The sequence below is a fragment of the Podarcis filfolensis genome (genome assembly GCF_964270895.1).
Source record: "Podarcis filfolensis genome assembly, chromosome: 5".
In the NCBI taxonomy this organism is placed as follows: domain Eukaryota; kingdom Metazoa; phylum Chordata; class Lepidosauria; order Squamata; family Lacertidae; genus Podarcis; species Podarcis filfolensis.
This window is the reverse complement of record NC_139608.1, coordinates 53,755,879-53,772,222: the sequence shown is the minus strand read 5'-3', so window position 1 is coordinate 53,772,222 and position 16,344 is coordinate 53,755,879. Positions and strand designations below refer to the sequence as shown.

The window sequence follows — 16,344 nt, the reverse complement described above, 5'->3', positions numbered from 1 at the left end:
TCAGTTATAGGGAGATGTGGCAGCCCAGCTCTGTTGGACTCAGAAAATCCATAAGCTCAATAGCTTTGATGACTTCCCAAAATAAGTTGTGGGCATCTGAAAACCAGAATGTCAACCTGGCCCAATCTTAGCCATCATGGTGAATATGCATCTGGTTCCCTACAGGGAGAATTCTGGAATCCAAAACCCCTTGCAAGGAAAAACACGCAGACAGTGAATTATGAGTCTTAATTATGGGGTGGTATCTATTACTCATTTCTGCTGCATCTACTTTGTGTCCCCATCGTGCACCAAATTGTCCATAGCAGCTGCATCATAAAACAAGACTACAATCCAAGTCTATATTTATTGGATTCCTTTGTCAGCCATACACCAAGAAAGAGCAAATATTTCAGTGTTCCCAACAGTACCCAAGCTCCATTAAAAGCTGGCCTTTCCTACAACTCTAGAGAGAAATAACGGACAAAAGGCAATAAATCCTGTTGTCTTATTCTCATCTGTCACTTTCAAACTTGATTCCTCCTAAAGATGCATAAATTAAAAATGGGTTCCCAGAATCCATTACAAATAATGTTCAGCCTGTGTTCATCTTTGGATGTTGCTGGTGAAGGGTAGCAATATATGCAACAATATGATAGTGGAGAAAGAATTAAATGCAGAGTTGACATTTACAGTGACAACACCTGATTTAATGTTGCATGCAGTTCCATTCTTGTAGCCCAGAAGTTCAGAGTTTTTGTGCTTTTTTAAATGCTATTGGATTAGGCTCTCCAATTAAAAAGATGCAGGCACATAATTATTTATTTGAGAGAAACAATATATAAAAATTTACCTACGCGCTCTCCCAATAGTGATGCTGTATCCCTTGATAGAGCAATATTTACCCTGTGACTTCCTTTTTCACCTCATGATGAGCAGAAGAGCTGACCTAAGTCTGACCTATATAAACTGATGGGTCAGTAATTTATCAGGTGCCATTTAAAGCCATGTGATTAACTCATTCCCATTCTTCTTGCTGGGAACTGCCTCACACCCACCTTTTAGCAGCCACCCTCCTTCAGAAGTCGGGGAAGTATATTCATTTCACCATTATGGCACAGGAATCCATTTGGCCGATAGGTCCTTCGGGGCATTTTTTTTTGTCTTTACTATTAACTATTAATGGCCCGCTATCATACCATTGTAAGGCTTTTCAGTGACAAGATCATCTATCCTATGATTAAATCAAGCGTCGCAATGAGCCCACACTGTGAGTGGGAGACGGAACTGCAAAGCCAGCCACAATGTCTAGACAATGGTGGTAAGAAAAACAACAGCAGAAAGGTAACAAAGGAAATGCCTGAGCTTGATGGTAAAATTAAGGAGTTTTTTCAAATATTATCCATGCTCATGCAATTCCTTTCCATTGCAAGCAAAATCATTGCTGGGTTTTGTACATTTATGCATTTCCTTGGCTGCCCTTGGCAAAATAAAACATGGCATTCATGCATATTGGAATCCTACAGTATTTGTTACATACCTCTCAAACTGTGTCACAGCTGCCTAAAAATGGAGTTGCCGGAGTCATTTTGCTCAAAAAGAAATTAAATTTTAGGGCAGACCTTTGAGCAATGCTTAAGGCACCTGACTCCCCAAATTCAAGAGAGAATTAGGGGTGCATCATCCAGAAGCCATGAACACAGCAAACTACTATTTACAGGTAATAAGGTGGAACTTGTTTTAGGAGTATGAGGTGTGTTTTTTTAATGATATTGTTATGACAAATATGGCACCAGGTGACCCATCCTCTGACGAGACACACACTTCATTCAGTGAAACACTTGCAAGCTCTTCTTAGACCCAGGCTGCAAGTCTGTTTATAGCTTGCTTTCTTACCAGTTTAATTGCTAAAAAGCAGCTGTGGTTGATCTTATCAGAGAACAATTTCATTATGGTTTAATCTGGTCAGCAGGCTTCTCTCTAGCCATGAAATACAGGCACCCTGGTATAACAGGCCTTAGTATAATTTCCCTGCTTCCTTTCTTTCCAGAGCTATACAGCATTATTAGAGCTGAAGCTATTTATATCCTATTAGCAGATTCAAAGAATTGTGACATTGCATGCTGGGTAAAATGCACACCCAAGTACATTCAATAAACTCTCCAGGTGTATTTTTTCTTATTCTTTTAACTCCAGTTATCTCCCTACTTTTGGATTTTCCCATTTACATTTTAGAAGCTTTCTTTTAAAGGGACATATTTATTAGACTTATCACAACAAAGCTAAATAATAAAAGGCTGTTTCCCTTCTGTTGTTTCCTATGTCTGATCAAAATAATAATCAGGCCTATCTCTGTAGTCCTGGGTTTAAAAACTGGCACCATGAAATGAAAGAAGCATGTGCTTCCATTTAGCACATAACTGCCCTTCTACTACAAGTTAATCAGTCCAAAACACCTACCACTCCCTTGGTCATATTCACAGAATTTAGAATCCACAAAGGGAAAAGGACAGAGAAAACCTCATATCATTACCACCCTTAATGCATACAATCCAAGTAGCTAAAGGGCAGTAAAGGTAAAGGTAAAGGGACCCCTGAACATTAGGTCCAGTCGCAAATGACTCTGGGGTTGCGGTGCTCATCTTGCTTTGCAGGCCGAGGGAGCCAGCGTTTGTCCGTAGTTTTTCTGGGTCATGTGGCCAGCATGACTAAGCCACTTCTGGCGCAGAAGGAACACCGAAACCAGAGCAGTGCATAGAAACGCCATTTACCTTCCCGCTGGAGCGGTACCTATTTATCTACTTGCACTTCGTGCTTTCGAACTGCTAGGTTGGCAGGAGCTGGGACCGAACAACAGGAGCTCACCCCGTTGTGGGGATTCAAACCGCCAACCTTCCAATCGGCAAGCCCAAGCGGCACAGTGGTTTAAACCACAGCTCAGTAAGTGGCAATAAACTCTTCAGTACTGAACACATTGAATGTTTACACCGCCTCTCTCGCTCTCTTTTTTTTAGACAGGAAATAATCCCACAATAATTAGTCAACCATAAGCAGCATCTTCTTTGGTTCCTCATCTGTTCTAAAAATGGGAAGCTTCTATGTTTGATAGCAAGCTTCTGCCAGAGGCTACCCATGCTTAGCTTTCATAGGCAGTCTTCCCAACCAGGAAGAACATAGGAAAGCAGATCCTGGCTCTCCTGCTCTTTCAATAGGCTCTTGTGTTAGGAAACATCAAATTTTCTAATGTCCAAAGTACATGAGGCATTAAAGGCGTGATCACATTTAAACATGTTTAGGGGTTTTGTTTGTTGTTTCTTTTAAGCAGCTGCTGAGCAGGGGGATGATCAGGATCCGGAGCATGATGTGTAGGAAAGAGAAATGCTCCGCTCGCTCCCACCCAAAATTGTGCTATTTCCCATGGTGAGGAAGCTGCAGGGGTGGTTTTAATTGGAATTATGAAGAAGAGTTTGGATTTGATATCCCGCTTTATCACTACCCTAAGGAGTCTCAAAGTGGCTAACATTCTCCTTTCCCTTCCTCCCCCACAACAAACACTCTGTGAGGTGAGTGGGGCTGAGAGACTTCAAAGAAGTGTGACTAGCCCAAGGTCACCCAGCAGCTGCATGTGGAGGAGCGGGGAAGTGAACCCGGTTCCCCAGATTGCAAGACTACCGCTCTTAACCACTACACCACACTGGCACAGGAGGAAAGGATTAAGCCCATGTCCCTACACATCAGTCACAATCCTAATCATAGCTCTTAAGAAAGAAAGAAAGGACAAAATTTAAAAAATAATAGACAAAAGAAAGAATGAAGACAGACACCTTAAACCATACACTTAACATTATGTGTAGTTTGGGTGTAACCTCCCCACTGCCATCCAAGACCATAAACCTGGTTCTTATGGCCACTTCTATGGCATCCCTGCTAGTCCCCATATACAAGCTTTATCAAAGAAAACCCCAAACTCCTCACCATTCCAATGACACTTTACCCATGTCTTCCATTTCTCAGCTGAGTATGCAGTTCTGGCAGATGTATCTGTCTGGATCTGGAAAAGCTACAGTGAATTATGTTTCTGGGAGTCAGGAGGTTGAGAGACCACATTCCGATCCCTTGTTCTTTGAGACTTGCTGGATAATGCTTCTGTGTTTTCTACAGAGACCAAAAGGAAATCCTCTCTAAATTCATTTCAGAATGTGTTCCTTTTAGGAAGTATGTAACTACAGAAGGGTGTAGCTTTTATCTGTTTTTACAACTGCCTGCAAAATTGAATTATCTTTCCCTTGGAAGCAGCCAAGCAATTTGTTTATTTGAGATAAGGCTGAAGCAGGGAGCATGGCAAGAAGTCTCTTCCCCTTTTGTCCATTAATTCCCCCACCGCAGTTTGCACCTGCATTGCTCCCGCAGTAAGTAGCATATCAGGTGACTATTTAACAGCTTATACTAGAAAGCAAAATGTGCAGGGCTTGCAGTTTTCCATTCTGAGGGGAAAGGGGGCTCTCCTCAAATAAATCAAGTTTTACTGAGATAGGAAGGAGAGGCCTATTTTACTGCAATGCAATTATATTAGAAATAGAACTGGCTTCCTTGTGCTCAACAAAGCAACACAGGATCTGGTCTCCAGAGAAGGCTTTCTATATAATTTCAGCATAAATATGCTTGCGAGAGGTGGAGATATCACAGCTACCCAGAAAAAAATAACAATCAAATTCTGCAATTAAACTGATGCTTCCCCATCCATAAATGATATTGGGGGTTTAAACTGGTGAACTCAAGGCCATGTTAATGTGCTGCAGAAGCAATTTTTAGTAGTACCCCCCCCCCCAAGTAAAACTGCTAAAATGCAAAAGTACATTTCTCTCCATAGCCAGCAGTTTGAGAAATAGTACGCTTGCAAGTCCAAACTCTGAAAGAGCTCCTGTATCTGTAATTGTAGCCCACAGAAGAAAGAAGTGTCTTTGACTATTGGAAGGGTGCCTGGCAGTGGTGGGGGATGTTGGACCCCTCAATATTGGGGGGCTGGCCCCCTCTGCTTTAAAATATTGAGGGGGCTGAAGCCCCTTGAGCCCCATATACCCAGAGCCAGTGTGGTGTAGTGGTTAAGAGCAGTAGACTCGTAATCTGGTGAACCGGGTTCACGTCTCCGCTCCTCCACATGCAGCTGCTGGGTGACCTTGGGCTAGTCACACTTCTCTGAAGTCTCTCAGCCCCACTCACCTCACAGAGTGTTTGTTGTGGGGGAGGAAGGGAAAGGAGAATGTTAGCCGCTTTGAGACTCCTTCGGGTAGTGATAAAGCGGGATATCAAATCCAAAGTCTTCTTTTTAACTGGCCACTTTTTACCTGCTCTTAAACGATTATTAGACATATTTTTACCCTGCTATTGCTTATTTATGTTTACTGTTGTAGTAAATGGTTCCTTTTAATATATATATACATATTTCTGTTGTTGTTTATCATTGGCAATGGGGATCTGACATGGAAAGGTGTGACACAACTTTAATGCATAGCAATGTGAGTTACACCCTGTCATGTAAGCTACTTACTAATGCAGATGAAAGAGTATATACAAACCAGAAGTCAACAGATTTGTTTTTCAACAGACAGGAAAATCATTAATAACCTAAAGTAGGAAAGGCAAAAAACTGAAATGTAGGTATGTTTTTAAAATATGGCTGCATCCCTCAGCTCTAGAAAGCATCTTGATTGCAGTTGAATGCTTCAGGAAGTGAAGGGGTGACTTTGAAATCTCACCTTTTCTTGCCACCTTCCATGCTGTTTCAGGGTCTGTAGCCTCTAGAACAGATTGGATGGTGCGGGGGGGGGGGGGGCAGACAGACAAAGAAGGCTCCACTGGATTGAAGAGGTTTCCATGGGTGGAGGAACACAATTAGATACAACCCTACATTTCAGTTTTTCTAGGATTTCATGTCATGCTTGCTTTTGAGAGACAGGATTCTATTTGGATTCCATGTGGCACTGCTCTTATTAAACAAACTGAGCCCTGTTTAAAAGCCATTGAGCTGAAATACTCAACACATAAGTGGGCCATTCGCACAAAACACTAAGCCATAGTTCAGCATTAAATGCACAAACCTCAGACTCATGTGCTGGCTCTCCCTTGTGGCTACACCAGAGGAGGACAGGTGAGTGGCAGTGTGCAAGCCTGAGACTCACACAGATAATGCTAAATCATGATATAGTCCTGGCCCAATTCACATGTCACGTTAAACCCTAGTTAAAAAATAAACTACGGTTTAATGTGAACACCCAGCATGCTGCTGAAAAGTTCTTGCCCTGCTCTTTCCACACTCTTGCACCACCAGGAATAAAGGCAGATTCTGGATTGTTGTATCATCCAGACCTGGCTCCTTCTTCACGCAAACCACAACTAGTAACCGAGGGTTGTTTTTGCTTATGGCTTGTGGTTTATTTGGAAATTTCTGGACAACAAAAGAAGCCAGACTCTGCCTTGTTTGCCAGCAATGCAAAAGCGATGAAGGACCAGAGGGATAACTTTTCAGCTCATTCACATCGAACCATACTTTGTTTTAACTTTGTTTTTAATATGGCATGTGCACTTGGTGAACCACTACTTTCCGCTACTCCTGTGTGGTGTTATATGTTGACAGAAATTCAGGCGCTATTTAGATCCATATTTCAAAAGTCTGTTTGGGAAATTATTCTGAGCACTGCAGCATAAGCAACGCGAAAGAGCTGCCATGCAAATCTCCTCATGGCATTTTTCATATTTCCTGTGTTTGTAAAGCTGCAACAAACAGTATACATGTGATTTCTTAAAAAAATTCCAGATTACAATTTGATAGGGCTGTTCCAAGTTTGGCGAGTTTCCTATATTTAAATCACTTCAGTGTGGGGGAAAATAGGGTTTGCTACTATGTCCTGGTGGCATGGATGATTTTATTGGTATGCTGTCTTAATATACACAGTGGTACCCCTAGTTGCAGACACGATCTGTCCCGGGGTGTCGTTTGCACCCTGAAAAGTCTGCAACTAGAGCGGCGCTTCTGCAGAACGCTTCTGCACATGCACATGCGGTAAAACCTGGAAGTATACACTTCCGGGTTTGCCACGTTCACAACCCGAAAAGCCGCAACATGAAGCAAACACAACAAGAGATATGACTGTAACATACTCCTATCTCCAGAGAGGCGTTTGTGTTTATGAATGCACATTTAGCTATATTAATAAGATCTGGTAGTTCCCTAGCAGTGGGACTACCCTCAACCATGGTTTCCTTGGTCTAGTCTAGCTGAACTAAAGTTTTATAGCTTTTAAAAATAATAATAAAAATGGTTCACACAAACCCATGTCAGACTTCTGTATATTACACTGACTAAAGACCTGCAACAAGAACAACTGACCAGCCTACAATATGGGACTCCTAATTATCTCAATTGCCGGATGTGTCTTTGTCATTAAAGCCGCAGACACAATTTCATCAACAGACATTCATCTTGATGGCAGCGTGACAACAGCTGCAACAATGGACCACTGAAAAGCCATCTCTCTCTAAAATATGCAGCACATCTGCAGAAGTCTCTTAAGAGATGGGAGGAAATAACCAAGCTATATTTAGAATATACATCAGTGTCCAGAACAAGAAAATACTCACCAGGAGGATACTTAACCACTCGTTCTCCATATCTTTACAAAAATAATATTCAAGGGCCCTTGAATCACAGCAGCATTCTGTTAAATGAACTGCAACAATGAATCAGATCTCTCTCAGGATCTGCTTTCTCGAGTTTTAACCTAATGTACTTCTTAGGCCTTCTGCTTCTCAGCCTGTTCACAAAACATGAGGATTTTGAAAGAGAAAAAGCTCAAACCTTTCACAACAGAATGAAATATACAGTGCTAAAGCACATTGACTAATTTGCACTCCTTTGTAAGAGCTAGGAAAGGCATCTTTTACTGACAACTCTGACTTTACTTTTCCCCATACCCAAAACACTTGCAGTATTACAGGCAAGAGCGCTGAACTAAGATGGACAGCTGTCCATGGCATAATGAATGTGATGCCTAGTTCCACCTCTGCTATCTTAATCTGCCTTGCCCAGACTCTCTTGCCACTGACATATCTGTTCCAGAAACAAGCTTCAATCTTAGTTTTAGATATATTTGTAACCACACATAGTTATTAGGCAACTATCTAAGCCTGCCATCAAACAGTCCAATGGAGGCAAAGCCAGACTTAGGTTGTGCTTATGCCCCATTGAAATAAATGGGCCATTCACTGTGCCTAAGGAATGGGGAGTGAGATATTTATGGGAATCAGGACTGGGGAGGGAAAGAGACAAATTTCGTCTCCTCTGATTCCAATATCAATTGAACAAACACCCTGCACATTAAAGAAAAGCAAGAGATGTAGCTGCCCAGAAGAATGGGATGCAGTAGTGCTGGAGTAGGAGACAATAAATAAATAAATAAATAAATAAATAATAGTATTAATAATAATAAACCACTCACGAGAGCAGGTTGCATTTGTATATTCCCCTCCCCCTTCTGTTGGCCACAGAAAATGGCAAGTTTTGCTCTCCCCCCCCCCCAAATTATCCAAATTCAATTTCTCACATAAACATAGTAAATGCAACCACAGCCAGCAAGTGATGTACTCAATGATTTTTAGACTTTTGGAGGCGGGGTTTCAATTCATTTACAGATGCCTCTCCACTAGTCTGGAGTAACAAAACAATTAGCAAATGCAATAATGGCTGCTGGGTTTTTTTTTACTAGAATACATGAAAGCCCAGGCAAGGGGTTTCTTTGATCCTAACTGCGCTTGAACTAAACCTCATTGTATTTACCACTAGGAGCCTTGTCAAGCTGTTACAGAAGCTTAAGACTAGCCACAGGAGGGCAGACTTCCAATTTTAGATTTTAAAAAAATTCATTTTAAAAATCAGGGAGAAACTTGACAATCAAAAAGATGTGCCCTGTTGCCATGGTTCCCAAGACTTCCCTTATCTTGATTTCCAAGATCATAACCCAGTAGACCCTGTATAACAGAAGTTCGCTTTTCTAACAAATTATTATTGTTTACTTCTCTTATGAATTTAACCCATTAATGGATTAAAAGTTAACCCCTGTACTCCAGTAGTAAAGTGAATGACAGGGAGAGTCTTATTATGAAAATGCAGAATACTCATGGATGCTGAAAATAGTAACTGAAGCTTAGCCAAAATATACCTGAGTCCTATGGCACATAGTGACTTCCTTACACACCAACAATAACAGTTATGGCATTGAAGTAATTGTATAAATCTGACTTTGGGTGAAGGATTACATGAACAACCCCTTTATCACGATGTAGCTCAACAGTGCCACCTGGAGCTTATGAGATTTTGGACCTCTACCTTTAAGCATAAACAAGCACATTCTGGCATTTGTCTTTGAATAAGCACCCAGGAAGAATTCAGCTCTTTTACACAACGGCCTGAACCGGCCAGGAATTTTGTAATGCAATGTAATGGAAGTGGAATGAGCCTCTTGGTAATTTTCTGGTTGGCCAAAGAGAACATGGACATCAGAGATGGGGCTTCTTTTGCCATTGGACCAAACCGCAACCCACCAAGGTCTGAGCTGAGATAGCTCAGTTGGCAGAGCATGGGACTCAGGTCCCACATGGGGGGCAAAAGATTCCTGCATTGCTGGGGATTGGACTAGATAACCCACAAAGTCCCTTACAACTCTGCAATTCTATGATTCCATTTCCCATAAATAAGGGAGGTTTTATTCTCAGTCTTCCTGGAGAAATCTGATCTTATATATAGTGGTACCTCGGGTTACATACGCTTCAGGTTACAGACTCCGCTAACCCAGAAATATTACCTCGGGTTAAGAACTTTGCTTCAGGATGAGAACAGAAATCGTGCTCTGGCAGCGCGGCAGCAGCAGGAGGCCCCATTAGCTAAAGTGGTGCTTCAGGTTAAGAACAGTTTCAGGTTAAGAACAGGCCTCCAGAACGAATTAAGTTCTTAACCCAAGGTACCACTGTATATGCTTTAAGGCACCCAGAGTGGCTGGGGAAACCCAGCCAAAAGGGCGGAGTATCAACAACAACAACATCAGGAGTCTGTATGTGAACAGTTGTCCATTTAAAGGAGTCATCTGCTTGGTCCAATTCTAACTTAAAGATCAAGAGTCATGAGAAAGGCAGGCAGAGGCCATTTTGCTGCCCCATCAACAATTAACACCTGGAGAGCAGACTGAACAGGCACAGAGGTCACAGTCTTCCCCACTATGGTGAGATGTGCTCTATTTCTATTACAATTATAGGATTATTTATAAACTGAATTTATTAGCATATGCAACCTTTATATAAGTGTCTACCTTCTTTTGTCCCTTTTTTTGTGATGAAGAAGTGGTCAGAAATGAAACTTTCCTCTTGGATAACTCTTGGCAGAGGACACTTACCCTAGGGTGAAGTTTGTTTTTCATAGGGCAATTGCCACAACAACACTTGTCAGTTATGCAGCATTCTGGGAGACAGGAGAAAACGTAATGTGCATGAATGAAAAAGGCACAGGAATCTGCATTACAACCAGGACCTCGGGAGTAGCAAGAATGAGACAACTTGATGTATCAGAGTTTTCTGTGCGCAAGCTTTCATAGGGCGGTTGAATAAGGCAGCTCTTGTGTCATGCATATTGTGATTTATCTAAATGGCTAAGATAAAATACTCCAGCCCAGGATGACTCAGGAAAGCCTTTAGATCAGTGGTTCTCAACCTTTTTTGGGGTCATAGAATCCTTTGAGAATTTGATAACAGCTGAAGCCCATCCATAGACCACAGGTTAAGAGTGTTTTTAAGAACAAATGTATTTTTCTATACTACATAAATCAGATGTTGGATTACAACTCCCATCATCCCTGACCATTGACTATGCAGCTGCAGCTTGTTCAGAGTTGTAATCCAACATCTGAAGGACCTGACACAGAGGTGTCTTTTAGTCTAAAATCAAGACTTCAGCTTTTGTAAGAGGGCCTAAATAGATTCAAAGGTGAAGAGAAAACTTTCTTTCCCTCATGTTAAGCATCATGCTTTAGCATCACAATATAATTATGATTTGTTAAGAGATGTAAACAGTAAAAATGAGGCTGCTTTAAAATTCCCAGCGCTTGTCATTATTTTCAGATATACAAGAAGCCAATTACTTATTATAAATAGCGGTAAGGTGTTGTGCACTGAAGGCTCTACACAAACATTAATAAAAACAGCGGTGTTTTGACTGCTGCCCTCATATTGTTCTGGTGCTGAAGGCCTTATTCATTCAATATGGCTTCTGCTGGCAGAAGGCGTCAAATAAGTATGTGAGCCTTTCACTGTGCAGGAAGCCCTTTGATAAATACTTCTCAATGAGTTCCCAACACAACTGCTAAAATTAAGGATGAAGATGAAAAAATGTTGACCTTCATTCTGATTCTTTACACTGCTCAATAATTGGCTTATGCGAAAGGAAAGGATTTCAAAAAAAGAAGTAGTAGTAATTTGGCACATTTAAAGTTACACGGACCTTGCTGAACAGCTACAATACTCCAGTCAGGCTGTTATCATCTTGCCTTTAGGATACAACTGCACAAACAGTATCTACCAGTACTCCCAACTCTAAAGATTCTTCCCAAGTACAATGAAAAAGAAAGGAGTTGGGTTTTTTAAATTTAAAAAATGCAATAAAGTAGGTGTTACACTTAAAATGAATTGATTGAGCTCATCTTTGGCACCAGGTGACACGGATTAAGACATTGCCCCAAAACAATGCATATTGAAGATGCACTAATTGCAGGACATACCGAGTAATCCGGGCCTATACACCTGAAACAAGAAAAGGCCCTTCTAAGAAGTTCAATTAAAAACCAGAGTCTGGTATATTTGATTAAATTTGCAGCGTTAGAAAACAGATACTTGGCGAAACGAACTGATAAATCCATACGTGTGTGTGTGTGTGTGTGTGTGTGTGTGTGCCCATCCAAACTAAAGATGACAAATCAATTTAAATCCTAGGAAGTACAAGCCTGCTTTTATATTCATGAACAAAACTCTCTATTTTACCCTTGCTGAGGAAGTTGAATATATCATTTTGAAGGAAAATCTGAAATTGTAAGGTGTTAAAAATAATAATCCACCAATGATCTAGACACATGGGATGTGAATGGGGAGAAAGCTCAGGGTGGAGGGAAGGAAAGCCCTGGAAACACAGTGAAATCAACCTACATGCTGTGCATTTTAAATAGAGGCATTTTTCACTGAAAATGGTGATGGGCTTGATTGATTATGTCTGCGGAATGTATAAGAAGCAAACAAATGGGTACACACAGCAACTGCACTGAACAATATAAAAGGACTCAAGATGCATTCCTCCTACCAAAATTCCTACATGCTGCCCAAGCATTTTTAAAAATTAATTTAAAAAAAATATTCAGTGTTGAAACCCGATGAAACCTGAGCTGTGTCTTGAATCAGCCAGAATGCACAGAATTACACAAAGACTGTCAACGTAAGGCAGCCTCTTTAAACAGATCCCTATAGCTACTCGCTAACGTTTCAGTCCCTGCTGCTGTACTGGAGGAAGGAAAGGTGGAAAGCAATTCCATACTTACATGGCCTCGGATGGCTCCCGAATCAGGCTACTTGTCTGTGCCTGCTGCAGAGACTGAGACCCTCCCATCCTCAGCGTGCCCTTGTGCTGGAGCTAGCAGCAAGCCGGGCCAGCTTCCTCCTTAATTCCACCAGCAAAAAGCCCAGGGAGATCGGACCGTAGAGGCTGCAATGCTGCAGTGCAGATGAAAACAGCTGCTTGCATCAGGGGCAGCAGCAGCCGACACACTTTAAACGGCAGCTTCTCTTCTCTGAACTGTTGCCAGGTTCCTTTCCTGACACCCCCCAACTCCCCCCCCGTCCCCCGCTTCTATTTTTCTTCCTCTTCGCTCAAAAGAAAATTGATTGAGAATAAATAAATGTGCCGGCTATTGTGTGATGCAACCAGCAACGTTGAGGCTAGATACTGGGCAAGTGTCTTTTAGGAAAAAAACGAGGTCTATGGCTATTCCAAATGGCTTGAGAGAGATGGGGGGGAAGAGAAAAAGGAAAATTAAGACCCTCCCTTTAAAGCACACATTGTCAGCTACTGTGGATCCCTAAGGACTCCCAGGCAGGACCATTGCATTGTGTTGACTCAGCTGATTTGAAATGCAAATCTGTTTGCATGCCAAGTCCTGCATGTGCCTCTCTATTTTGACAGCAAGCACCCGCATATATTTCGGAACAGTAAACAATGGAGGAGATTCATATGTAGGATTGTTTAAAGCCTTGTTTCCCTCCCCGCATTTTCAAACAAAAGAGCTCATCCCTCTTTCAGGAATGGAATCTTCCACCAGGAAAGTAGGGAGAACATGAAGAGCCAAAGTAAACAAGGCAATGTGTGAGTATAGAGGGGAGCAGATTGGTACAGAGATATTATTATATTTAATCTTGCTTAAAGGCGAGATGACAGGGTGACAAGGAACTGGGGCTGCGGAGGCGGGGAAATACTGAGTAAGAAGATTCACTGATGAATTAATCTAGTGAGTGTAGTAGCTGGATAGTCAGAAAGATATGAGAGCTGAATCTTTTAAGAGAGCAGCCTAATTTCACAGAGACCATGACCGTTTGATTATTGTTTCCATGCATCTCTCTCTCTTGTCAAGTTTGACAATAGAAGATACCACTGCACATTTCATGCTACCATGTCTGGCCAAATAAAAATAAAAATCAGGTTCTTCTCTCTCTCTCTCTCTCTCTCTCTCTCTCTCTCTCTCTCACACACACACACACACACACACAAATGTTCATATATTGCAGAGTAGAAAAAATATCAGAGGCAATGCTAGTTAATTGACAACTCCAGTGACAAAGCACAGATACAAACACAGCATAGGTTCAGCAAATTTGCTAAAGAGAGAAGAAAAGGGTGAGGCACACTGAAATAAATCCCCAAACCTTTCTAGGTTTAGAAGTACAACTTGAGAAGCTCTATCTCAGTCCAGACATCATGCCAAATCATAGTTAAGGAAACTTCAACTACAGTTTTAAAAGATGCCTGAACTATGGTCAGGAAACCACTACCAAGTGGGTTGGCAATCTATCTTTTGGACTTCCTGCTTCAGTCGCTCAGTTTTACTTCTATGCAGCATCTGAATCGGAGAACATCTGAGACCAAACAAGTTCTAGAGCAGTGTCTGGAGTAAGTGATGGGCTGGGTGAGGGTCAATAAACAGAAGACCAAAGCCCTGTGGGTGAACAGTGCCCAAGTTCAGGAAATTGACAGGTTCTCTGTTCCTGATGGGGCTGCACTCTCCCTGGAGGAATAGGTACGTAGCTTGGAAGTACTCTTAGATCCATCACTGTCGCTGGACCGCTAAGTGTTCTCAGGGGCTAACAGTGCTTTTCCACAACTTCAGCTGTTATGCCAATTACAGCCTTTTCTCGACAGGGATAGCTTGGCCACAGAGCTGCAGTCCTTGGTAACCTCTAGACTGCACTATTACAAGGCAGTCTACATGAAGCTACCCTTGAGATTGGTTCATAAACTGCAGCTAGTGCAGAATGCTGCAGCCTGACTTTTGACTGGAATAGCTGCACATCAGCATATTATACCACATGCTGAAAGCTATGCACTGGCTGCCAGTACGTTACTGACCTAGGTTCAACATATTGCTATTAGCGCATAAAGCCCTAAATGGCCAGGGACCAGGTTAACTGAAGGACCACATTTCTCCTTTATACATCAGCCAGAACACTGAGTATCTGGAGAAGTCCTCTTGACTGTCCCAGTTAATTTGGTTTCTAGGTGAATGAAGGCTTTTAGTGTAGCGGTACCAATTATTTGGAACTTTATTCCTACTGAAAACAGACAGGTACCTACAATCCCAATATTCCATTGCATGCTGAAAATATATCTGTTTCACCAAAGATTTTTGAAGAATTAATTTGATTCAGTGTTGGTCACTTGTTCAGTATTTATGATTTCATAATTTGAAGATTTTAATGGTTTATTCCCCCCCCCCATTTTTAAATGAGCCGACAGCTTATATTCTTATATACAAATAAAAAGTTATTGCTTCTGCTCTACCTTTAGGTCCATATGCTCAAAATGGGCCTTTAGAAAATTCCACTATCAGAGGTTGTCTCATCATGTTTGTTACAGATAAATTGCAAATACTGAATAACCAGTTGGTGCTTATTTCAGTGTCAGAAGAACTTACAAGAGCATAGGGATTAATGAAAGAGGAAGTTTGGATAAACCTTATCATGTGCAGAAAAACAATTATTAGAAAGGATGGGAAAGGTACAATAGTGTAACCCAAGTTGTATTCTGTAAAGGTAAAAAGGTAAAGGTAAATCACCCCTGGATGGCTAAGTCCAGGAAAAAAGGTGACTATGGGGTTGCGGCGCTCATCTCGCTTTCAGGCTAAGGGGAGCTGGCCTTCCCTTCCCTCCACAGTGGTACCTATTTATCTACTCACACTGGTATGCTTTCAAACTGCTAGGTTGGCGGGAGCTGGGACAGAGCAACAGGAGCTCACTCTGTCATGGGGATTTGAACTGCTGACCTTCTGATCGGCAAGCCCAAGAGGCTCAGTGGTTTAGACCACAGCACCACCCATGTCCACTGGTAGACCCCAGCAGTGGAACCTAGGGTCCAGCACATTTAAGACTACATGAATAAAAGCAAAGAGCTTATATTTTCTGGCTAGTTTCATCAAATCTATTACAAAAACACACCCAAATAAACCACACTGGTTTTATTCTGTGAGGGAACAATCCTACTCTCAGATATGCATGACTTCCCTGTAACAAGAGGTTCAAAACGCCCCAAGAGAATTTTACTTTTCAATTCCAATGTGCTTGGATATAGCAGAAAAGGATGCAGTTATAGTCCCATACAACATAAATTCCAAAAACAAAGCAAAACTATACCTTTCTAGCATACACTGCTAGAGCAGAAGGCAAAACAGGGCCACTGCATTGTATTATTGCATATTGTTCCTAACTGAAAACAGCAACATAAACATTGGCATGAAGAAAAACATATTCTACAGTCTTCCTTTTTCACGCCCATTTTCAGCAAAGCACTACCAGTTCTATTTATTTGCCCTTAAACCTTCTATGCCTATTGATGGTGATGAGGGTTTTGTTTGTTCCTTTTGTTCTTGTGCTTAATTCACAAGCAACACACATTCTAACCGAAAACACATATGTGTCATGCTGTCATTAGTAAATGGTCTACTGGAACAGTTCTTTAGAGCTAGGTCTAGTTCTTGTGTAACACACATTAGCAAAAGGAGAGAGAGAGCTGAA

General features: G+C 41.6%; 1 protein-coding gene across 42 annotated transcripts in view; it reads right to left on the bottom strand.

Annotated features, from left to right (window-relative positions):
• TACC2 (transforming acidic coiled-coil containing protein 2) overlaps nucleotides 1–16,344 on the bottom strand; it is a 153,923-nt gene that overhangs the window by 54,818 nt on the left and 82,761 nt on the right. For 2 of the 42 annotated variants that reach the window (XM_083616790.1, XM_083616792.1), the window contains exon 1: nucleotides 3,955–4,157. The exons of 37 other annotated variants lie outside the window; for them this stretch is intronic. In XM_083616790.1, coding sequence (XP_083472916.1) covers nucleotides 3,955–3,986 — 32 coding nt within the window. In that variant the 5' untranslated portion in view covers nucleotides 3,987–4,157. Of the gene's footprint in view, nucleotides 1–3,954; nucleotides 4,185–12,605; nucleotides 12,847–16,344 lie in introns of those variants that run through there. 3 more of the 42 variants (XM_083616789.1, XM_083616802.1, XM_083616791.1) reach the window with 3 other exon arrangements.